The sequence below is a fragment of the Dendrobates tinctorius genome, unplaced genomic scaffold (genome assembly GCF_039654945.1).
Source record: "Dendrobates tinctorius isolate UK_male_01 unplaced genomic scaffold, ASM3965494v1 ptg000145l, whole genome shotgun sequence".
Taxonomy (NCBI): domain Eukaryota; kingdom Metazoa; phylum Chordata; class Amphibia; order Anura; family Dendrobatidae; genus Dendrobates; species Dendrobates tinctorius.
Genome location: NW_027361812.1, coordinates 18,783,192 through 18,807,928, shown reverse-complemented (window position 1 = coordinate 18,807,928; position 24,737 = coordinate 18,783,192). Strand labels below are relative to the sequence as shown.

Below are 24,737 nucleotides of genomic sequence, written 5' to 3'. Positions count from 1 at the left end.
TGCTATAAGTGGCTTATCTCTTGGGTGATCAGGCGTTTACATCCAATCTGCCCAATATTTCTCTCCCTGATATCATTTATCAGGAGAGAGTCAGAAGACCCCCATATTTGATGGTCGTCCGGTCCCACCAAGCTTTAATATGTATGATGGCCTGAACATCTAAGGTTATTTCAAACCTTGGGCAGAGCCAGTCTCTAGAAGCTTCAGTCCTTTTACTCAGATGTCCCAAAGGAAAAATTCCTACTTGTCAGCAAGTGCAGGAAAGAAACCAGATAAATAGTTGTTTTTCTCTAATTGTGCTGATATCACTATTTCAACATTTTAGAAATGATTGTGAAATATTTTGTAACTTTTACATCACCTTTTACAAAATAATAATGCTATAAGTAAACCATATGGTTACCACATCAAAAGTGGATGATTGTTTTGCTCTTATTTCATTCCCACTGGTCTCCTGAATATTCATGTTTTTTTTTTTTTTTTTATGGAAAACCATCACTGGGTTTTTGATTCCTCACCTGAAATCATCATGATGTAGGGGCAGAGAATCTGATTTCATCCATTTTAAGTTTATGCTTAGAACATACAACACTGCCCTTCACCTCTCCAAACAAACCTATTTCAACACCCTCATCATCTCACTGTCCAATAACCCGAAACGTCTCTTTGACACTTTTCATTCTCTACTCAATCCAAGAGTACAGGCCCCAACCACGGAGCTCCGAGCTGACGATCTGGCCAATTACTTCAAAGAAAAAATTGACCAGATCCGACAGGAAATTATCTCCAAATCCCCTCATACCATGCACTGTCCTCCCTCCCCCACTGCATCTAACTCACTCTCTGATTTTGAACCAGTCACAGAAGAAGAAGTAAGCAGGCTCCTTGCATCTTCTCGCCCAACTACTTGCACCAGTGACCCATTTCCGTCACATCTCCTCCAGTCCCTTTCCCCTGCTGTCACTCCTCACCTAACTAAAATATTTAACCTCTCTCTCTCTTCTGGTATTTTTCCCTCCTCATTTAAGCATGCCATCATACATCCACTACTTAAAAAACCATCCCTCGACCAAAACTGTGCCGCTAACTATAGACCTGTCTCTAATCTTCCCTTCATCTCTAAACTCCTGGAACGCCTGGTCCACTCCCGTCTTATCCGCTATCTCTCAGAAAACTCTGTTCTCGACCCTCTCCAATCCGGTTTCCGCTCTTTACACTCCACTGAAACTGCCCTCACTAAAGTCTCTAATGATCTGCTAACAGCTAAATCAAATGGTCATTACTCCATGCTAATTCTCTTGGATCTCTCTGCAGCATTCGACACTGTGGATCATCAGCTCCTCCTCACTATGCTCCATTCCATTGGCCTCAAGGACACCGTTCTCTCCTGGTTCTCCTCCTATCTCTCAGACCGCTCCTTTACTGTTTCTTTTGCCGGTTCCTCCTCCTCTCACCTTCCCCTTACTGTTGGGGTTCCTCAAGGATCGGTTCTAGGCCCCCTCCTCTTCTCCTTGTACACTGCCCCTATTGGTCAAACAATCAGTAGATTTGGTTTCCATTACCATCTCTATGCTGATGACACCCAATTATACGCTTCTTCTCCTGACATCACGCCAGCCTTTCTAGAAAACACTGGCGATTGTCTAAACGCTGTGTCTAATATCATGTCCTCACTATATCTGAAACTGAACCTGTCAAAGACTGAACTCCTTGTGTTTCCTCCCGCTACTAATGTACCTACACCCGACATTGCCATTTCCGTCTGTGGTTCCACTATTACTCCCCAGCAACATGCCCGCTGTCTTGGGGTCATACTTGATTCCGAGCTTTCCTTTGCCCCCCACATTCGATCACTGGCTCGCTCTTGTCATCTGCACCTCAAAAACATTTCTAGAATTCGACCTTTTCTTACTTTTGACTCTGCAAAAACTCTTACTGTTTCTCTTATTCATTCTCGTCTCGACTATTGTAACTCTCTTCTAATTGGTCTCCCTCTTACAAAACTCTCCCCTCTCCAATCTGTCTTGAATGCTGCAGCCAGGATCATATTCCTCACCAATCGTTACACCGATGCCTCTACCTTGTGCCAGTCATTACACTGGCTACCCATCCACTCCAGAATTCAGTATAAACTTATTACCCTCACCCACAAAGCCCTCCATGGCTCAGCACCACCCTACATCTCCTCCCTTGTTTCAGTATACCACCCTACCCGCGCCCTCCGTTCTGCTGATGACCTGAGGTTAGTATCCTCAATAGTCAGAACCTCCCACTCCCGTCTCCAAGACTTTACACGTGCCGCGCCAATTCTTTGGAATGCACTTCCCAGGTCAATACGATTAGTCCCCAATCCCCACAATTTTAAGCGTGTCCTGAAAACGCATTTATTCAGACTGGCCTATCGCCTCAACACATTAACCTAACCTATCCCTGTGTGGCAGAGCCAAAAGTTTTACCATAACCAGGTTCCCAGCATCATGTTCCCACATGCTTTATGCATCCATTAGCCCTCTGTGTCTGTACTGTTACACACTTAACATTATGGCTGGTCCATACAATCAGGGCAACTGTTACCACCCACCTTTCGTGTCTACCTCTTTCCTCATAGACTGTAAGCTTGCGAGCAGGGCCCTCACTCCTCTTGGTATTTGTTATAATCTACTGTATGTGATTATTGTTATGCTGTAATGTCTATTGTCTGTACAAATCCCCTCTGAAATGTAAAGTGCTGCGGAATATGTCGGCGCTATAAAAATAAAATTTATTATTATTATTATTATTATTATTATTCCTGCGATGCATCACCTACTTTACTGCGTGCTGCAGAAAACGGTTTTCTCTTCCGCTGATCCAGCAGTTCTCTGAATGCTGAGCTCTGTATAACCCGGTCATAGCTTCTGTGTACACTGTGTATAAGGAGAAAGCTGCCAATTTTTGCTGGGGGCGGGGTAGGACTACCTGGCAGCAGGTTTACTAGTCCTTTACTGATAATTTTCTACTTATAAAACAGTGCTTTTATAAAAAGTACATCCAATAACGCAGTAAGTGACACATCACTGGAATCAGGGTCTCTGTCCCTGCATCATGCTGCTTTTAAATCAGAAAGCACGAACCTAGTGACAGATTATTTTTTAATGCTCTTTATGGTTCCAGAGATATGGGCCTTTTTATTTAGGGCTGCTTTTTATGGTTTTTACCAAGGGGGCGGTGTTCACATGATTTTCTAGGGGGAGGATTTTAGGCTGCTCTGCATTATCACTTTGTTGGCACTCTCTTGGAAAGACCACAAAATTAGTACTAAATAAAAGGTTCATATCTCTGGAAAACAGAATATTCAGGAGACCAGCAGCAATAAAAAAAAGAAACAGCAAAAACTCTGAAAAGTGTACTTTATAAAATGTATCCCTTGTGTATAGCAATAGTCTGGATTACAAATAGCCAACCATTGTGTATGTATCTCCTATGCCGACCTATATATCTCCATATATGCAGACTTCAAACTATGGCCCAATTCATCAATGTGATTACTCCACAATTCTGTAGAAAATCGGTTTGAAAAGTCGCAAAACTTTTTTGCACATCAGTGCACAAAAGTTTCACCTGGCTGCACCAATATGGCTAGAACTGAGGTGAGACAGCAGCATGCTTGGGGTGTGAAGCAACACCTCATTTAATTCATGACAAGCTGAGGAATTCCTTATGCCAGAAATCTTACTCCAGTCTCTGACTCAAGTAAATTTTGTGCACAGTTTTCTCTGCTGTAGATCTAGAGGGGTGTATATATTTTGTAATTGGGTTATGTTGTCTGACAATAGATCTTTTCCTTCATTGCATTGCTAACAGTGACATAAAGAGTCTCATATGCCTTGTATAGTTGTAACATCAGCTATACAGTATATAGGATGCCATTTATACGCTCGTTTATTGGTCCTTCAGGAATAACTCTGGGAATATAACCGAATTAATCGGTGGTGAATGGATTAGGGAATTGTGAAAATCTCACATTTAAACAATCCAGCTTCCCATTCCTCCGTCCTGCTGTCACCAAATGCTGCTTTCCCAGGCAGGGTGGCTATGATCTCACATGTAGTGACAGTTGGGCAGCACGCAGTTACACGGCGCAGCACATGGCATCCGCGGCTCTCGTATTAGCGCTGCACAGATACTCTGCTACTTACCATTATAACCACTGTGATAACTGCTGAGATTACGATTGTTTGCAATTTTTTTTTCTTGCAGAGTCAAGCTGAGGCACATTATAAAGGGAATCGGCACGCTCGAAGAGTTAAAGGGATTGAGAATGCCAAAACCCGGCAGAAAGAGGGGGGGCAAGATGGAGACAGAACCACTCCTATGATCAGTCCCGCGCCCAGTGCCAGCGAGAGTGATACGGACAGCAAAGGTGACTGCGATAACACTGCTTCTTCTTTCTTTATCCATCCATGTTAGAACATGTTGTCTTGAGGTTTACCTGTCAGTGTAATGTGCAAAGAGGGAATCTGACTGCAAAGTATGGCAGCCCATCATATCCTCAAAGCATTTACTCAACATGTTTGGACACCCTCCAAGTGCACGTAAGGTTGACCGCTTTCCATTTTCAGATTCGGAAACCTTGTGTATCTCTATAAATTTTAGAGATTTTTTTTTACATATTTCTGTTGCCAGGAAAACCCTTTGGGGTAGAACTTTTCAATTTAAAGCAGAGCCTTAGCTAACGTTCGCAAATATTCAACTTGGTCCTCTAGCGCTATATCAGACTGGTCTACAAGTGATTCCTCAGGGCCAACTACATCAATGGTAAAAAGAAGACACGTTAATGAAAGATAATAGAAAATCATACACTAACGCTTCCACCATGGTACAAAAAGCAGCATATCACAATGCACTGACAGCCTATGTGCGTAAAAACGCGTATATAAATAAAATTAACAGTAAATGTGCTAATATGCACCAAATGAGACCTAAAACATGTGAAAGAGGACAAAGACGCGGTAACCATAGGAGTATATAATGCTCCTTCCTATAATTGTGGAGAACCTTATGGGTAATATGCTGACGTGAATCATTACCTGGATAGATGTGGTCCAATGTCGATGGGTAATCTCCCCAAGAGATACATTTTCTGGTATCAATGAAAAGTGAGATTACATCCTTGGGGCCCCGGGCGGTGGCGCTGCCTGGACTCATAATCAAAGACTCCTGCTCCAGCAGTGTGACGACACCTGATACGGGAACTCCCGTGAGCCCAAAAATTCTAACGTCTTCCAGAAGTAGTACCTTCCTGCCTCAGGGATTGCTAATTGGTAACCCCGAGGAAGGAGGACGCTACCTCTGGAAGGCGTAGGACTTTTTTTGGTTTACTTGGAGTTCCCATAGCAGGTTTAATCATGCTGCTCGAGCAGCAGTCTCTGATTGTAAGTCCAGACAGTGCCATCGGCGGAGGGTATGTATGAGTTCTCCCGGCCAGGGCCCTTGTATTGAGCAATTCCATGTTGAGTGTACGGAAGCGAGGTTGCGCCCACTGGCCGGCAGTATATATAACATATACATACCCTCCAGTCCTGGGTCAGAAACCGTCTACTCTCTGCAGTGCACAATGCGTTCGCTGGGGGAGTTCATAAGTTTTCAATCACACGTCATACAAGTGCGGAGTCAGATTAAGATCTGAGGATATTGGAGGCCATTCCAGCAACTGTTCATGTTCTTCATCTATGGCACTGAAGAAAGACACCTTACCCTGTTAAAAGATGATATTCTCATTGTCATGAGGGGTTCTTAGTCTATAACCATGTGTAGGCAGGTGGTACATGTTAAAGTAACATCCACGTGTATGCCGGGACCCACGGTTTCCCAGAAGAACATTGCCCATAGCATCATGCCCGCTCCCAGTTGTTCATCCAGAAGCCATCTTGTCCCCAGGTAATGAATGCACATTTACATGAAGTAAAAGCAAGCAAAGACATAATTTGGAAGAGGCCATCTTCTTCCTTTGTTTCATAGTTTAGTTCTGATGCTTCTATGACCATTGTAGGAGCTTTCAGCATGGGTGCTCTGATTACGCTACAGCTATGAAGACCCCTACAAATTTGCAGTTCTGTGTTCAAAATTTTTAATATTTTTTTCTGTAATTTCTATTTTAGTAGCTCTCCTGTGAGACTGGATAAGACATGCCTTCATTGAACCTAAGATGCCCATGACCCGGTAACTGGTTCACTGGCTGTCCTTCCTTGGATCACTTTTAGTAGCTACTAACCACTGGATTCCAGTTACACCCTCCAATACCTGCCATTGTGGAGATAGTAACATAGTTTTGAAGGCTGAAGGAAGACCTTATGTCCATCTTGTTCAGACTATTTTTAGTGCAGCTGTTCTGCATTGTTGATCCTGGGGAAGGCAAAAAACCCACAGAGTAGAAGCCAATTTTCTCCATAGGGAAAAAAATTCATTCCCCTAAGCTGGGACAACCATCTACCTATAATATTCTGTTATTCATAACCTTCTATATTGTTACTCACAAGAAAAGCATCCATTCCTTTCTTACATTCATTCAGTGAGTTGGTCATCACCACTGCCTCAGGAAGAGAATTCCAGAGCCTCACTACTGAAGAACCCTCTTCTATGCTGGTGCAGAAATTGTCTTTCCTCCAAACGAAGAGAATGCCCCCTTGTTCTTGTCACAGTCCTTGGTACAAACAGTTCATTGGAGAGATCTCTGTATTGCCCTCTGATATACTTGTACATATATATTAGGTCTCCCCTAAGTCTTCTCTTTTCTAGAGTAAATAGACCTAATTTTGATAACCTTTCTGGTTATTGTAGTGAACCAACTCCATTTATCATTTTAGTAGCCCGCCTTTGAACCCTTTCAAGTTCAGTAATGTCTTTCTTGAGCACCGGCGTCCAAAATTGCACACAATACTCCAAGTGTGGTCTGACGAGTGAATTGTACAGAGGGAGAATTATGTTTTCATCTGAACCAGTCGTCTAGCCATCTTAATTTGGCCCTTATCAGAGTTGCTCAGATCCTTCCACTGGTCCATATTTCATGCTTTAAACACATCGACTTCAAGAGCTGACAGTTCGCTTGCTGACTGATATGCCCCACTCCTAGTCCTAGAGGGGTGCCATTGTCATGAGATCTAAGTTGTTATTGTCACCTCTCTGTAGTTTTAATATTATGGCTGATTGGAGAAATGACCACATTGTATTGAAACCATGATGTGTTCCACTTCATTTTAAACCTTTTTCTCATTATATGAAATCTTAGGATAATTTGTAGCACTTAATGGTGCTCTCTAGGGATTTAATTTTAAGGGTGTGGGATATTTAGTTGCCTCATCACTGGGGAAGATGTAAAATTGTGCCAAATTACACAGAGGTTTGCTAATTATACTTTAGGACTTTCAAACTCTTTCCATATGAGCCTGACATAACATGTCATTGAAAGAGCATTAACCCTTTGCATCACAAAGTTAATTCCTTGTTTTCATTATATAGCTGAACTCTCACACTTAACTTTTTGTATGAAGAAAGTAAATGCATTTCCAGCACTAATTAGATTGAAAAAACATTATCAAATCCCTTATCAGGGACTGAAAAAGCATTCTCAAATACTTTATTGGGGAGTTCTCTGCTAATAGCGAGGACTCTCTACAGTATTATCTATTAGTGACTCAAACTAATGAAATTATACTGGCGAATTGCTCAGATTTAAATGTTTGCTATATTAAATATATCGGTCTAAAGCGATGGTCTTTAAGTGGGAGTGAATTATAGATTTGTTTGAGTAGTTTACATGATATTGGAAATTTTTTGACGGGTGTATTTGGACAGTTCATAGCACAAAAGTAACAAAAGTAGTATTGTGGGATTAGGTGTATAATTATCGTCTATCTGCAAGACAGGAAATGTGGATACCATACAAGTAGTGTCTTCAGAGAGGAAGAGGACAGAAACTCTAGTGTCACTGTTCTACCCTTTACAGGGCCTTTCCATGTGACTAAGGATAAGAAGTCAAACCAGACACTCCATTTGCAGATATGTATTTCGGGAAGTTTGCGCCTCATCAGTGCAAAGCAGGAGAATTATTCCGGCTGGGTGACAAGCCTCTGATAGATGATTGAAAAGGAATCTGTCAGCAGGTTTTTGCTATTTAATCTGAGGACAGCATGAGTTAGGGGCTGGGACACAGATTTCAGGGATGTGTCACTTATTAGACTGTGTGCTATTGTTTGAATACAATGAATGTTTTATCACCAGTAGATTATCACTGCCTGCACTACAGCTCCTGTGATCCCTGGTCCCACCACACACTCTCCTCTCATAAGCACCTTACTGTCAATAGACAATGTACAAAGAGAGCCTGGTGGGCCTCGGAATTAGCTTTCTGACCTCTGCTACATGCTACGTGTAAAAACTCTGATTTGTCACAACTGATCCAAACAGTAAACTGAGTGATGCATCGCTGGAATCAGAGTCTCTTTTCCTAAATTATGCTGCTCTCAGATGAGGTAGCAAAAATGTAGTGACCCTAAAGGGGTGTAGAGAGTGCCAAGTTAGCGTAAGGAGACTTACAGGCTATGTAATGCCCCTTTGGGAATTTAAATATGCAAAAAGTCTCTGTATGGAGAAAGAGGACAAAAAAACTTGTGTCACCTACTAGATGTTGCACCTACTAGTCAATATCAACTGTTTTAAAGGCCTTGCCTCAGGGCTTAGGATAAGAAGCCAAACATGGCACTCCAATCATGCATTTAATATGCATTATATAAAAATAATCACTATTTAAACAATATCTTTTTTCCAAATGTAAAAAAGGTGAATAGAGATAAGTGAACCCGAACGTAAAAGCTTGTGTTTCGTACCGGACAGTTAGTGTCCAGTGCTAAACTTTGAACACCAATAATGTCTGTAAAGCGTTGTGGAATTAATGGCGCTATATAAATGAGTAAAATAATAATAATAACACGGGCTGCTCCCGAAAGTCTGTTTTAATATTCAGAGTTCCAGGGGAAATCAGGGAATGAGAGAGTGAGAGAGAAAGGGAGTGAGGGAGGGAGCAGGAGGGAGAGATATTTTCCAGATCCAAAGTTTGGGTCTCCATTGTTTTCAATGAGGTTCGGGTTCTGGTTTAAGTTCGGGTAAAGTTCTGGTACCCGAACCGAACTTTGGACTAAAGTTCAGGTCGGGTACCAGATCCCGAATCTCCATGGGTCCTCTCATCCCTAAAAGTGAATAAATGGTACAGGACCAAAAATGTAGAAACATCAAATCCTAGTAGTTATTTAGTTAATCTCATAGCAGTGTTGGAGATCTAGCAATTTGACATCTGCTCATATGATAAGCCTCCCTTGGATCCTCTGACCTGTGACACATCATGGTGGTACAATATTTATCTTTTTTACGTTCAGTTTAGAACCCTTTCATATTATAATATAAAACACAAAGCAAAAAATGATCCATGGCTTCTCCGATAATTGCTCCTGTTTGTTTGAGAAAGCGCTTTCCTGTCAAGGGTCTGGCATTAGGTACTTCCAGCCAGAACTAATTCAGATTTACTGTCAAGTGCTAAAACCTGGCATTTGGTTCTATGTACTAGAGCCAAATGTTCATGATGCCTTGCATATGACATCATCTTCACCTTACATAAACCTAGCGTGGAGGATGCACCGGCAACATGCCTCATTCAGTATAACGGACCTTTCATGTAGGTCATCGGGTTGGTTCCAATGAAGATTGGCATAAAGAACTGACAGCAGGATCTCAAACACAGTTTACATCTCCGTAGTTGGCTCAAGATTCTGTCTTTACTTTAAAAAGGTCCTTTTCTATGTAATATAATTCCTACAATCTGTTCTGGGCCGTGAGGTGCACTGATATGTTTAGCTTTGGCCTCAAGACGACAGGAAAGGCGTATTTGCCTATGCTTAAAAGAGTTAAATGTGTAATTATTCCTCCAGCTGGGGCCACTTATCAAATTTTGGATAAATTCCCTGGGAATCATATTCACTAAAAGCATTACACCCCTCTGTCCAAGCCTTATATCCCCCAAAGTGAAGAAACGTGTCCCTTGGTGCTCGCACTTTATTTACCCGAACATATGCATCTCATTGTGCCTAATTGTCGGTGATGAGGTTTGTCTTTCTTTATAGGAAGTTAATGCATCATTCATATTCAAGCCTTAAGCGAAATTAGCTATTTACTTGTGTTATGAGATTTTATGCACATGCTTATAGCAGTAGTGGGCCATATACATTCAAGTATAGTGGTGACGGGAATTGCATACTGTAATGCTTCTATCAAGGACATTTGGCTGTATAATGACATAACAGAAAATGAAGAACTGCTTGGATCATTCTGTCAATGTGTGGAAAGTTTGGACACTCTTGCGTGCCGCTGAGGACATGTCTTTTCCAAACTGTTTTATGACATTTACTCTGAATGGCGATGAAGTCTGCCAAGCACTCCCAACACGTTCTGCAACATTCCCTCTAATGGTCAATAAGATGAAGACCATAAAACATGTTAGAACCAAAGAACATTTTTCCATTTCGTCTTAAAACAGGCAACAGAAAATCGTGGATGTAGAAACGATGTGTTTGTGCTTTTAGATCTGTGTATCTGTTCTCATTACTACATCATATCATTGCGTAATATATGGCATCAGTTGGGCTCATATACTCATAAATTGCCAATTTCTAACAATAAAGTGAATACCTGGCTTCCACATGAGCTCTTGGCCTCTTGTACTCAGGATAGCCCCATATTTACTCCAAGAAGTTCTGCTGTTCTAATTTACTACTATTCCAGAACTAGAGTTATCATATAACGTTGGATGATGACTATGAAGAATTGACATGCTTCCCAAACCATGCACCCTTTTGATTGTGTCCTGGTGAGAAATTTTGCCCGCCTGGTATGTCTCTAGGTGGCACAAGGATACAGGATATACTGTACTTCATTGTTAACTATTGCAGTAATATTACTCTGTAGGATTCCTAGAGTACGGCACGTTCGCCAACAAAACGAAAGGCAGCCAAATTCTATTATGTTTTTTAGAGGGCTGGAACGGTGCGAGCTGTAATCTCTCCTTCTAGATGTTACTTGGAACTCCACTCATACGGCAGATAGCTGTAGCCCACTTCGGGGACTTCCTACTCTCTGGTCCCGACTCACACACGTTGCTATTGTGCCCCCGAGTCTTAGGTGGGAATAAAGTGGTGACAACTTCTATTCCTCCAGTTTCTGCTGCAGGAACTTCAGTATCCATACAACCTCGGAGAACAGACTCCGAACCATGCGCTTTAACTTAAGGAAGGGCTCTGCTCTCACCCTAGTCCTCAGTTCTCTTCTCCCCACGTTCTGTACTAATCTATCTTCCTTCTGAAGAATTAGGCTTTCTCATGCTCTTTCCCGTGCCAGCAGCTCCAGATCACAGGAGTCTGCTGCAGCACTTGCCTTCACTCCATCCCTCCCCTGGGGATCTTTTCTCACCAACTGACTCCTTCCTAACCTTCTTCCCTCTCTTGTGCAGTCCAAGCTCCACCCGCTTCCCCAGCACCCTTTGTGAACCAAAGCAGCTGACTTACAGAGTGCTCCGCTATTCTAAAGTGTCTGTGCTGGGTGCAGGTGTTGGAGTGTGGTCAGGCGTCTCCACCTTACCTGGATAGTGGGGTACCACACCTCAGGAGGAGGTGCAGTACCTCTGTGGTGATTGAACCCTCAGGGGTGCCACATTCCTACAAGTCTGCTTGGGCCATGTTCACATATTCGTTATCCTTTCTGAACAGAAAAACAAAAATCCTGGGGGTTCTGGATATGTCACTTCAAAGACACTAACAGCACTCAACAGAAGCCACTGATTCATAATGGTGTCCATCAGGTCCATCATGGTGTCCGTCATCTGACAAAAGAAAAATGAGTACAGTGCAGTGCTCTGATTTTCTCTGCAAATATGATGGAATCTGCTACAGAGATTGTGGCAGATACAGATGTGCATAAAATCGTAATCAAACCATATCAAATTTTCAAACAAAATATTCTGGATTTTGAAATCCACATGTAGCACACAAGAATTTTGATGTGTTTTTTGTGCCATTTTCATTGCGGATCTGCTGCAGAAAACCTTTGACAATCAGCTTGTTGAATTCAAATCCCTCATCTTTGAGGTTCAAGCCACATTTGCCAATATATGGCTCATATTGACATGAGACGTTATTTCAAAGGCTTACAAGTGCGTATTACTTGGACTCAAAACAACAGTTGTAGGTTGCTAAGATTTTAATAAGGTATGTTTGTGGTAGAACAGAAGGTTTGGTGCTCATTGTTAAAGGGGTTGGAAGATTTGTATTTTTTTTCTCTATGGTGCTAATATCTTGTAGGCAGGTAGTTGCTAACAATCTGCCCGTTCTACCCGATGGCGATCCCTGCCAGCTCAAAAAGGTCACAGGCTGCTTCCACTGGCGATTCTGCTGCTTCATTTGATGTTACTTCAACAGAGCAGATCTTCCTCTACTGCTCTGTTGAGGGGACGTCACTACCGATGTCATGGTGACTAAAAGCCAGCTCCCCGCTGCCTAACTGCGGTGAGCCAGATGTCAATCAGCATGACATCAGCAGAGGTGTCCCATCAACAGAGCATACCAAAATAGAAGAAGCTGCTCTTTCAACATCATGTCAATGGAAACTGCAGAATCGCTGGCAGGAGCGGTCTGTAACTACTCTGAGGTGGTAGAGATCGCCACAGGGTAAAGCAGGCAGACATTTAGTAACTACCTTCTTGTAAGTTCTTAGCCCCATAAGAAAACATTTAAAAGCTTCACATAACCCCTTTAAAAAAGCTGATCATTAATAAAGATATATGACATATCATAATGCTTTCCACGTTACTATAAGGCTAGGGTCATCCGAAAAATTGGTCCGATTATGCTAATCACACTCTGATCAGACTGTGATCAGAGTGTGATCCGATTTTCTTGAAGGTGGAGGAATCAAAAAGTTTCTCCACCTTCTCTGTATTGTCTGTGAAAATCAGACCCATACAGTTGAATGGGCAAAGTGCCACCTGATTCTTGGAGGTAAATCATGCATGCTGTGATTTTTTCTTTGGATCGATTTGGTCCGAAGAAAAAATCGGACATGTGCACAGCCCCATAGAGTAACATAGGGAAGAGCGCTATCCGACCAAACCACGGGAACCACTCTTCTTTTTTTAACAGTTATGTGCATGAGCCTACACTATAAGGTGTTTTCCCATTTCTCTTTACAATAAAACTTTCTAGGTCATCTGTGAGTGTTCGCAGAGAGAGGTTAGTTGTTTCAGCACATATGGGTGATTTGCTGAGCCAAGTGATTTGCACAGTGTATGCTTTGTGCTATTATAATCTCCTAATTCTTGTTTGTTTCTTGCTTTTAGGCTTTCCCTTTCTCCATTCTCCTACTGAATGCTTATTCTGCTATTCAAAAAGATACAAAAATCTGTCTAATGTCCCTGATGCCTCTAAGCACATGGGGTTGACATTCCAGATGCAATATTTCTTGTGCTTTCAGAGCAGCATTTTTTTAGCCATAAATATAGTTTTCTGTCTCACGCAGAACTTGATAGCTCCTGACCCTGCCTGCTGCATTCTTACCATCATTACTCACTGTTACAGCAGTAACTGTGTTCTCCACCTGGAAAAATCTCTTTCACTTGCCACCCAAAATGGAATTTTAATTTGTTTTATTTTAAGACTTTTTTTAACGTAAATCCTTTAAATTTTAGTATATTTGACCAATAAAAAACATACATTTGTGTTGAGATCCCATGTCTCATTTAGCCACAGTAAAGACATCCCAACATGACGCCATCATTGTGTTATCTAGCAAAATCTACAATAGCTGGGCAGCGAGGAAATATGACTTGGGAGAGGTTGGTCATTTGGTTATAAATGCATGTAATTAAATATATGATATAAAATTATTACATTTACTTATTAATTTTCAGTTTGAGTTCTGCCATGTTCCTGACATGTTGATCTACCCATTAATAGTCCTCTCTGTGTAAGTCATCCATCTCTTCACATACAGCTCTGGCAAAAATTACGAGACTACTTCCAAATGTTCAGTTTGTCTGATTTTGCTCTTTATAGGTATATTTTTGAGTAAAATGTAAATTGTTCTTTTAGTCTGCAAACTTCTGACAACATGTCTATGAATTTTCAAGCAATATTTTTTTTTCTGAAAAGGAAAAATAGTCAAAATTAAAAAAATAAAAACCCAGTGCTTTCAGACCTTAAATAATGTAAAGAAAACAAGTTTATAATCATTTAGAAACAACAATACTAACTTTTAACTCAGGAAGAGTTCAGAAATCAATATTTTGTGGAATAACCATGATTTTTAATCATAGCTTTCATGCGTCTTGGCATGCTTTCCACCAGTCTTTCACACTGTTTCTGGCTCAAAAATTTAAGCACTTCTTCTTTGTTTAATGGCTTGTGACTATCCATCATCCTCTTGATTACATTGGTTTTCAATGGGGTTCAGATCTGGAGAATGGGCTGCCCGTGGCAGGGTTTTGATGTGGTGGTCTATTAATTTTTGCCAGAGCTGTGCATGCTATGTCAAGCCCTGAAGATCAGTTCACCTCTCACAGAACCCACATGTGCATCCATGGTTATGTACATGTTCTCATCATTTAGTATCCACTGCGCATTCTTTGAATTCATCATCAAGCACATATGTGGCGCCCCTGAGGGTTCAGTCACCACAGAGGTACTGCACCTCCTCCTTAGGTGTGGTACCCCACTATCCAGGTAAGGTGGAGACACCTGACCACACTCCAACACTCACATCCCACACACACACCAGTAGTGTAGCAGAGCAACCTTGGTGGCTCCCTGCTTGGAACACAAAGAGTGCTGGGAGGTGGGTGGAGCTTAGACTGCACAAGAGAGCGGGAGAATATTAGGAAAGGGTCAGTTGGTGAGAAAAGATCCCCACAGAGGGATGGCATGAAGGAAGTGCTGCAGCAGACTCCTGTGACCTGGAGCTGCTGGCACAGGAAAGAGCCATAGAAAGCCTGATTCTTCATAGGGAAGATAGTTTAGTACGGAACGTAAGGAGAAGAGAACAAAGGACTAGGGTCAGTGCAGAGCCCTTCCTCAAGTTTGAAGCACATGGCCGGAGTCCGGTCTCCGAAGTTGTATGGATACTGATGTTCCTGCAGCAGAAACCGGAGGAATAGAAGTCGTCACCACTTTATTCCCATCTAAGACTTGGGAGCACAACAGCAACATGGGTGAGGTGGGACATGATAGCAAGAAGTCCCCGAAGCAGGCTACAGCTGTCTGCCATACAAGTAGAGTTCTAAGTAACATCAAGAAGGAGGAACTTGAGTTTAATACGCAATTACAAGTACTTCAGATTAGGCGCTAGTGTGGAGACATTCAGAGAAGGCACATGTTGGAGGAGTGCTGGAAAGGTGCACTTTACCTTACCTGGGAGTTGGCTGAGCCCCTGACCTGGAGGACACGGCCCTGAAGCGGGCATCTGTGCACACCAGACTGTGAGTAAAGCCTTTGGAACTACATGCCCTTGTGTCCTCCACTTATTCCTGCACCTTACACCCGACTCTGCTACATCTACTTCTTTACACCATCTCCCCATTTACCAACCTCAGCTACCCTTCCCTGGGACTATAGCTCCACCTGTGGGGAGCTTCAACATCATTGCTGCACCACACCATCTGTCCCAGAGAAGCAACCCTGCAGCGCTGGTTAAACTGACCAGAAACCACAGGTGGCGTCACAAATCATGCCCTTATAAACTTTAATCAGCCACGCTTTAACACCCCTTTTACATGGACGCCCAGGGCCATGGACTGGGTCACCGCTACTGTGACACTTCCCTCTGAGATACCGGCCCGGTACCGAGTACCCCACTGCCCTGGTGGGCGATCCACATGAACAACAGAAACCGAAACACAAGCAGCATGGTGGCTCGGTGGTTCGCACTGTTGCTTTGCAGCCCTGGGGTCCTTGGTTCAAGATCCACCAAGGACTACATCTGCATGGAGTTTGTATGTTCACAGAGGCTGCAACACCATTAAGCAAGAGGCACCACTAACCAAGCAACACAATGAAGACCAAGCAGATCTCCAAATAAGTCAGGGACAAAGTTGTTGAGAACTACATGTAAGGGTTGGGTTAAAAAAATCTCAATCTCTGATGATCCACTGTAGCACCATCAAATCCATTATTATCAAATGGAAAGAACATGGTACCACAACAAACCTGCCAAGAGAGGGCCACCCACCAAAATTCTCAGCCCCGGCGATGGGGGCATTAATTGATTAATCAGAGAGGCAGCACAGAGACCAATTGTAACCTGATGGAGCTGCCAAGTTCCCAAACAGAGACTAGAGCATGTGTCCATACAACCACCATAAGCCGTACACGCCAAAGAGGTGACCTTTATGAATGAGTGGGAAGAAAAAAGCCTTTACTTACACACAAAACTTGTAAGGCTTGTTTTGAATTTGTCAAAATATATATGGAGACTCTTTGTTGTCAGATGAGACCAAAATTGAACTTTTTGTCCGCCAAGGTAAAAGCTATGTTTGGTACCAAACCAACACAGCTCATCACCCCAAGAACATCATCCACACGGTAAAACATGGTGGTTGGAGCATCATGCTGTGGGGATGTTTTTTGGCAGCAGGAACAGGGAAAATTGTCTGAGTGGAGGGGAAGATGGATGGTGCAAAATTCAGAGTTATTATTGAGTAAAACCTGTTTCAGTCTTTCAGTGATTTGAGACTGGGACCTTGATTCAACTTCCAACAAGACAATGACCCAAAGCATACTTCTAAAGCAATATTCAAGTGATTTAAGGGGAAATGTGTAAATGTTTTGGTGTGGCCTAGTCAAAGCTCAGACCTTAATCCAATTAAGAATCTGTGGTCAGACTTGAAGATTGCTGTTCACCATTGGAAACCATCTAACCTGAAGGAGTTGAAGCAGTTTTGACTTTAGGAATGTGCAAAAATCCCAGTGGCAAGATGTGGAAGGTTCATAGAGAGTTATCCAAAGCTGTAATGGCCGCAAAGTGAGGCTCTACAAAGTACTGACTTTAGGGCGGTGTATAGATATGCACACTGCAGTTTTCAGTTATTTTGTCATATTTGTTTTTGCTTCACAATAAAAATAAAACCAAATGTTCACAGTTTTAAGCATGTTCTTTACATAAACTGATGCAAACCCTTAAACACAGGATCCACCATTCACAACAGTTGATGCCACAGCTGACCCTGCTCCTCTTCCTTTCACAATGACATTAGCACATGCTCATTAGATGCTTCTATACAAAAGATGCTGCTAGTGTTCAATGAAGTTTCCTGAAAGAATAGGAAGTATATGTGTAGAATACTCCAGTGGGTTGTATAAACCTTGCACAATTTCTGATTCTTTTTTTTAATGCAGCTTGTGATGTGAAAAATCAACAGCATCACAAAACATTTAAAAAATTCATTTAATGCAAAAACTTGATATAAACAATTTTCTGATAATACATCCTAAAAGCTGCCAAGATTAAGTTGCCTCTTTAAGTCCTGTTGAGTGATACAACTGTTAGGAACGGCGGAACACACTAAATAAAAAAACTAATAAAGTGCATTCGCCGCTCGGGGTCCACCTTGCAGTAGGTGATATAACCGCTGCTAAGTGGTGGCAGGAGCAATATGGCAGAGGTGCGCACGGGGTTAAACTTCACCCAGGTGCGCAGAGCAATCTCTGTTGAGTCACAGAGATGCCAAACACAAGACAAGTACAATAGGGCTGAGCCTGTTAAAGTCACAGTGCTCAGAATAGTTGCACACACGGTATCAGGTCACAGGAGCAGAGCCAAGGACAGCGGGACCGCGTCCCTCTAGACCTACCGTGTGTGCGACGTCGCAACTGCAGACGCCAAGGAGTGCTGCTACTGCAGCACGGCGTGGGACACTGCCGCTACACGACAATGCTAGTACGCAAGAGCAATGTCGGACGCTAGCAACTGTGGATGGTGAAGCAGAGGCGCGCTGGCGCTGGTACTAAACTCAATCCCTAACCACAAACGTAATATCAGAGGGTAGGGGTTTCAAATGAGTCATTCACCAGAATCATGCATCCATCCTCATTCACACAGCAGCAAGTATGACTATACTAGCGCATGGCGGAACAGCCATGCGCACCTTTTATAGCAGCCGGGACCTTCCAGAAGCCTCCAGATCTCCGAGCTGGACCAATGAGATCTGAAACAGGACCTGAGCACATGACTCCCGATCTCCAAAGGGAGATCGTCTCATGAACATGCTCAGAAGATGGACAGACGGACTTAGCGTCTGGAGAGATTTGCTGCAAGGCAATCTCCTTTGCAATCTCCTCTGCAGTAGATAAACAGCAGGAGACTGCAGAATGTGAGGGTCTGGATTCCTGTAGAGCCAACGCAGGAATCTGACGCCTAACATTACCCCCCCCCAGGGCCCCCTCCTCCCTGAGCCTTCCGATCCACCAGCTTGTTCCCATCAGAGGTATAGGCTTCAGACTTGTCCAAAGGCAAGTCTGATGTCCGGGTAGGTGACAGAGAAACCCGGGACACATGGAAGGCATCAGAGGCGGCAAGATCGCCAGGTTTGAGAAGGGACACGTGGGAGACAACGGGAGCGGAAGTTAAAGTGGAACGCTGCCGTGTGTCAGCGGACCTCGCCACTCTCCGTTTAAGGAGGCTACTCCGGGAACAAAAGGCACAGGCCCAAATATATTTTTTAACATCCCGAGCCCTATGCGGCCACCAGTAAGACCTTGCCAGGAGTTTTGTGGTCTGCATATAGCCGCAATGACCACCCATCCTGGACGAGTGTGCCCACGCGAGAACACTCGGCCGATGGTGGGGAAGAACAAAGGTCTTGCCCGGTGGCACAGAATTTGGCCAATGCAGGGCACTGTTGTCCTGGGAAACAGCGTGTTGATGGTGGCAAATGCAAATGGAGTTTTGTGCCGGACGCGCCTCGAGAATGGTGCGAGACACCTCCATGGGCTCCGGGAGTGGAATCTCTGGCTCGGGTTGTTCCAGAGGCTCAAAAAAATTGGGAGCTGAGGTAACCTTCCGCTTGGATTGAGCACCCTCCATACCGCGCTCCGAAAAACGGAGGTCAATGCGGGTGACAATGGCAATCAGCTCTTCCAAACTTGCAGGAACCTCTCTGGTGGAGAGAGCATCTTTAACATGCTCCGCCAAACCTCTCCAAAACAGGGATGAGGGCTTTGTCAGACCACTCCAGCTCGGAAGCCAGTGTCCGAAAACTGACGGCATACTGACTAACCGAGAGAGAACCCTGAGTTAAAGCAAGAAGCTGAAGAGAAGTGTCGTGCGTTACCCGTGGACCGAGGAAGACCTGCTTAATAGCCGTTAAAAACTGAGCAGCAGTCCGGACCTCTGGGTCACCACGCTCCCACAGTGGCGTAGCCCACTCCAAAGCCTTGCCCGACAGAAGGGAAACAATAAACCCCACCTTGGCCCGCTCCGTAGGGAATCGCGCAGCCAGTAGCACCAGCTGAATAGAGCACTGGCTGATGAAACCCCTACAGGAGGCGCCATCACCAGAAAATTTATCGGGCAACGGGAGACGGGTAACTGTCGGTGCGAGGGAGGGCGCGGACATACGTGAAACCGCGTCTGTAATTGCCTGTACAGCAGCTTCGGTGGATTACGCAGCAGAGAGAGCCCTCTCCAGAGTGGCCAACAGGCCCTCAAGCTGCCGAATACACTTGCTGCTGTTCTGCCATCACTAGCCAGACCCTGGCGCTAGTATAATGTTAGGAACGGCGGAACACACTAAATAAAAAAACTAATAAAGTGCATTCGCCGCTCGGGGTCCACCGTGCAGTAGGTGATATAACCGCTGCTAAGTGGTGGCAGAAGCAATATGGCAGAGGTACGCACGGAGTTAAACTTCACCCAGGTGCGCAGAGCAATCTCTGTTGAGTCACAGAGATGCCAAACACAAGACAAGTACAATAGGGCTGAGCCTGTTAAAGTCACAGTGCTCAGAATAGTTGCACACACGGTATCAGGTCACAGGAGCAGAGCCAAGGACAGCGGGACTACGTCCCTCTAGACCTACCATGTGTGCGACGTCGCAACTGTGGATGCCAAGGAGTGCTGCTACTGCAGCGCGGCGTGGGACACTGCCGCTACACGGCAATGCTAGTACGCAAGCGCAATGTCGGACGCTAGCAACTGTGGATGGTGAAGCAGAGGCGCGCTGGCGCTGGTATAAACTCAATCCCTAACCACAAACATAATATCAGAGGATAGGGGTTTCAAATGAGTCATTCACCAGAATCATCCATCCATCCTCATTCACACAGCAGCAAGTATGACTATACTAGCGCATGGCGGAACAGCCACGCGTGCCTTTTATAGCACCCGGGACCTTCCGGAAGCCTCCAGATCTCCGAGCTGGACCAATGAGATCTGAAACAGGACCTGAGCACATGACTCCCGATCTCCAATGGGAGATCGTCTCACGAGCATGCTCAGAAGATGGACAGAAGGACTTAGCCTCTGGAGAGATTTGCTGCAAGGCAATCTCCTCTGCAATCTCCTCTGCAGTAGATAAACAGCAGGAGACTGCAGAATGTGAGGGTCTGGATTCCTGTAGAGCCGATGCAGGAATCTGACGCCTAACAACAACTAAGTGATCCTGTATGTAATTTCTGTAGACACAAGGCCACGTCTCTCTTGGTACCTATGAAAACTGCATTTTGATTGACGTGTATATACGGAAATTAAGATGAATGTTACAATGCAGACTCTGCTGTTAACTTTCCAACATCTTTTATTTTTGTAAGTTAATTCCTCAATTAGTGAATATCTTATATCGTTCCCCTGGTATGATGTGAATTGTATTTTAGTTGGATTAATACTGCTTGTCTCCCCTTATGTCATTTATTTTTGGAAAGTAGACTGTACTCTGACATTAAGACAGATGCTGAATGATCCATTAGTTCTGAACTTTCTTTTGTCGTCATACAATCCTGGTTTCTTGCCCTATATACCGTAAATGTCACGACGGAGGAGATGAGCTCAGTGAGAGGCATCTCTTAGTGTTAGGGTTGGATGCAGATTTAGGAAACCCATCCTGGTCACAGCACGCCCTCTCTATTTTTCATATCCACCCTTACGCATTGAAGTCTCGCAGTGTGATTTCTTTTCAGACCATGTCTTTGTGCCTTAACACATACTGGGAACCTATAGATCAAATCATCCTGTTTGAAAACCAGAGCAAAAATAGCCAATATATCAAACAATAAAAATGCTTGAAGGCAAGATTTCTTCTTTTCTAAGTTGAGTTGATGCTATTTTTACCCGAGTTTTGGAACCTGGAAAGTTTCCTTAGAGGAGGACAGCCATTGCTTCCAATGCTGGAATAAATCACTGCTGTCATTTTCTTGTTTTTTTAGTGAACGCTGTAATATGTTGGCTCATTATAGGTAAATGGTCATGATGTTCATAGCATTTCTCAGCACTGCGTTCACTCACATGGTTCTGCTTATCTGGCTCTTACTTTTTGCTAGACTTTTGCACATATGGTAAAAGACCATCTCTCTAACTGACAGACTGACCATGTCGGCTAAGTAGCAGAAGGCCTTATTATGCAATCATAGAGATAATGTTTGCACAGCTGCATGGATAATATAAGCTGATAATGAATGCTTCAGTGCTGGCAAACATCTTCCTCCACGTGAGGATTTTCATTCCATACTCTCTACTAAAATATGAGAATTGAGAGCTGAGGATGACAGTAGCCTGAAGTAATCTCTTTGGTCTTCGTTGCTCACTCTGGGCTTAGGAGTCCAGTGGACGGTCCTACTCAGTGACTGACGGCGTTTCTCAACAATTTACATATTCTGTATATACATTGTATTTACATGTTCCCTATGTTAAGTATTTGAAGCATCTGATCTTCACAGTCTTTAGGTGGATCCATCCCCCTAATCTGTGCTATATCCGAAAATGATCATGCGCCACACATCTAATGTGTTAGGTAACAGTATAATCCTTTCAGGGGTCAGTTGTCATTATTTGCATCATTAAAGAGATATTCTATATTAGATTAGTGGGGGGCCAAATCTAGGCACTGCTATGATTAACCGATTAAAGGGTGCACCAGAATTGGCAAATTAGGTTTCGGTGCACAGGGGTCGGACTGTGCACTGTGTCTTCTCCCTGTCTGTGATTCCCCTACCCCCTCCACCTGTCTCTTGTCTGTGAATGACAGGTCACTGCTGAGATCTTAAACAGAGGAGGCCGGTTATTCACACACCGGAGGTAGGCGGAGGGGCGGTGGAATCACAGCCTGGGAGGAGAAGACACGGTGCACAGTCCAGCCCATGTGCACCAAAATCTAATTAGCAGAAAACTTCAAATGGTGATTAAACAAGAACAGTAAAGCAGATTTATTCACCAAAACTATCAATGTAATCAGTATTACAACACCATTACAGCCATGTATTTACTTTACATTGCAAAACCGTGCTGACAGGTTCTCTTTAAAAGATGTCCTGCCATCCAGTCAATCGTCATCAAATGGATTACACAACCTGAGGCTTTTTTCTTTTGTTTTGCTTTAGAAATTGACTTTCACCTACAGAAAATGATGTACAATGTCAATTATCAGGATGTTAGAAGACACAGCAATTCCCCATGGTATAAATACTGTGGTCACACATTATTCTGTTGGGTTTAATTGAACATTTCTTTGCCTCGAGCACTCAATTTTGGCTTTTTCACTGCATCCATAAAAAACATACACACCCCATGATGTGGCCAAGAGGCTTGGAACCAGATTCAGTTAGTCACATAGCAACAAAAATAAACACAATCACTGTCTCACTCTCCGTACGAAAACTGTCCTCAACACCATCGTAATGTCTTATTTAATTACAGAAATCTGTCCTGGGATCATTCTCCTCAGGAATTGTCCTCCACATTTCCACTGAACTCATTCATCCTAGTTATTAATCTTTTTCTCACTTATTTGGTGAAAAGAACAAGGCCAAACGCTTTTCTAAAATAAGGAGAATGCTTTGGCTGCCAGCAGATCCAACCTTGCTCTGTTGGATTTCTCTTAAAATAGTACAGTCAGAAGAACAAAGAACTATGTAGGGACAAGACAGACACATGAACACTGCACATCTACAATTTTCGAAGAAGGCAACGTGTTCCTGAGTGAAATTGGCAACTGTCATCACACCAGGCTTCTATAAATAATCCCTACAAATAAATGATATGATATATGTGATACGACTTTATAATACAGTTGTGGCCAAAAGTATTGACACCCCTGCAATTTTGTCAGATAATACTCAGTTTCTTCCTGAAAATGATTGCAAACACAAATTCTTTGGTATTATTATCTTCATTTAATTTGTCTTAAATGAAAAAACACAAAAAGAATTGTCCTAAAGCCAAATTGGATATAATTCCACACCAAACATAAAAAAGAGGGTGGACAAAAGTATTGGCACTGTTCGAAAAATCATGTGATGCTTCTCTAATTTGTGTAATTAACAGCACCTGCAACTTACCTGTGGCACCTAACAGGTGTTGGCAATAACTAAATCACACTTGCAGCCAGTTGACATGGATTAAAGTTGACTCAACCTCTGTCCTATGTCCTTGTGTGTACCACATTGAGCATGGAGAAAAGAAAGAAGACCAAAGAACTGTCTGAGGACTTGAGAAACCAAATTGCGAGGAAGCATGAGCAATCTCAAGGCTACAAGTCCATCTCCAAAGACCTGAATGTTCCTGTGTCTACCGTGCGCAGTGGCATCAAGAAGTTTAAAGCCCATGGCACTGTGGCTAACCTCCCTAGATGTGGATGGAAAAGAAAAATTGACAAGAGATTTCAACGCAAGATTGTGCAGATGTTGGATAAAGAACCTCGACTAACATCCAAACAAGTTCAAGCTGCCCTGCAGTCCGAGGATACAACAGTGTCAACCCATACTATCCATTGGCGTCAGAATGAAAAGGGACTGTAAGGTAGGAGACCCAGGAAGACCCCACTTCTTACCCCGAGACATAAAAAAGCCAGGCTGGAGTTTGCCAAAACTTACCTGAAAAAGCCTAAAACGTTTTGGAAGAATGTTCTCTGGTCAGATGAGACAAAAGTAGAGCTTTTTTGGCAAAGGCATCATCATAGAGTTTACAGGAGAAAAAAGAGGCATTCAAAGAAAAAAACACGGTCCCTACAGTCAAACATGGCGGAGGTTCCCTGATGTTTTGGGGTTGCTTTGCTGCTTCTGGCACTAGACTGCTTGACCGTGTGCATGGCATTATGAAGTCTGAAGACTACCAACAAATTTTGCATCATAATGTAGGGCCCAGTGTGAAAAAGCTGGGTCTCCCTCAGGGGTCATGGGTATTCCAGCAGGACAATGACCCAAAACACACTTCAAAAAGCACTAGAAAATGGTTTGAGAGAAAGCACTGGAGACTTCTAAGGTGGCCAGCAATGAGTCCAGAACTGAATCCCATAGAACACCTGTGGAGAGATCTAAAAATGGCAGTTTGGAGAAGGCACCCTTCTAATATCAGGGACCTGGAGCAGTTTGCCAAAGAAGAATGGTCTAAAATTCCAGCAGAGCATTGTAAGAAACTCATTGATGGTTACCGGAAGCGGTTGGTCGCAGTTATTTTGGCTAAAG

At 43.3% G+C, this 24,737-nt stretch overlaps 1 protein-coding gene across 4 annotated transcripts in view; it reads left to right on the top strand.

Moving 5' to 3' along the window:
- Positions 1-24,737, top strand: part of ZNF385A (zinc finger protein 385A) — a 260,612-nt gene that overhangs the window by 220,897 nt on the left and 14,978 nt on the right. For all 4 annotated transcript variants that reach the window (XM_073546272.1, XM_073546275.1, XM_073546274.1 and 1 more), the window contains one exon: positions 4,240-4,402. In XM_073546272.1, coding sequence (XP_073402373.1) covers positions 4,240-4,402 — 163 coding nt within the window. The remainder of the gene's footprint in view (positions 1-4,239; positions 4,403-24,737) is intronic.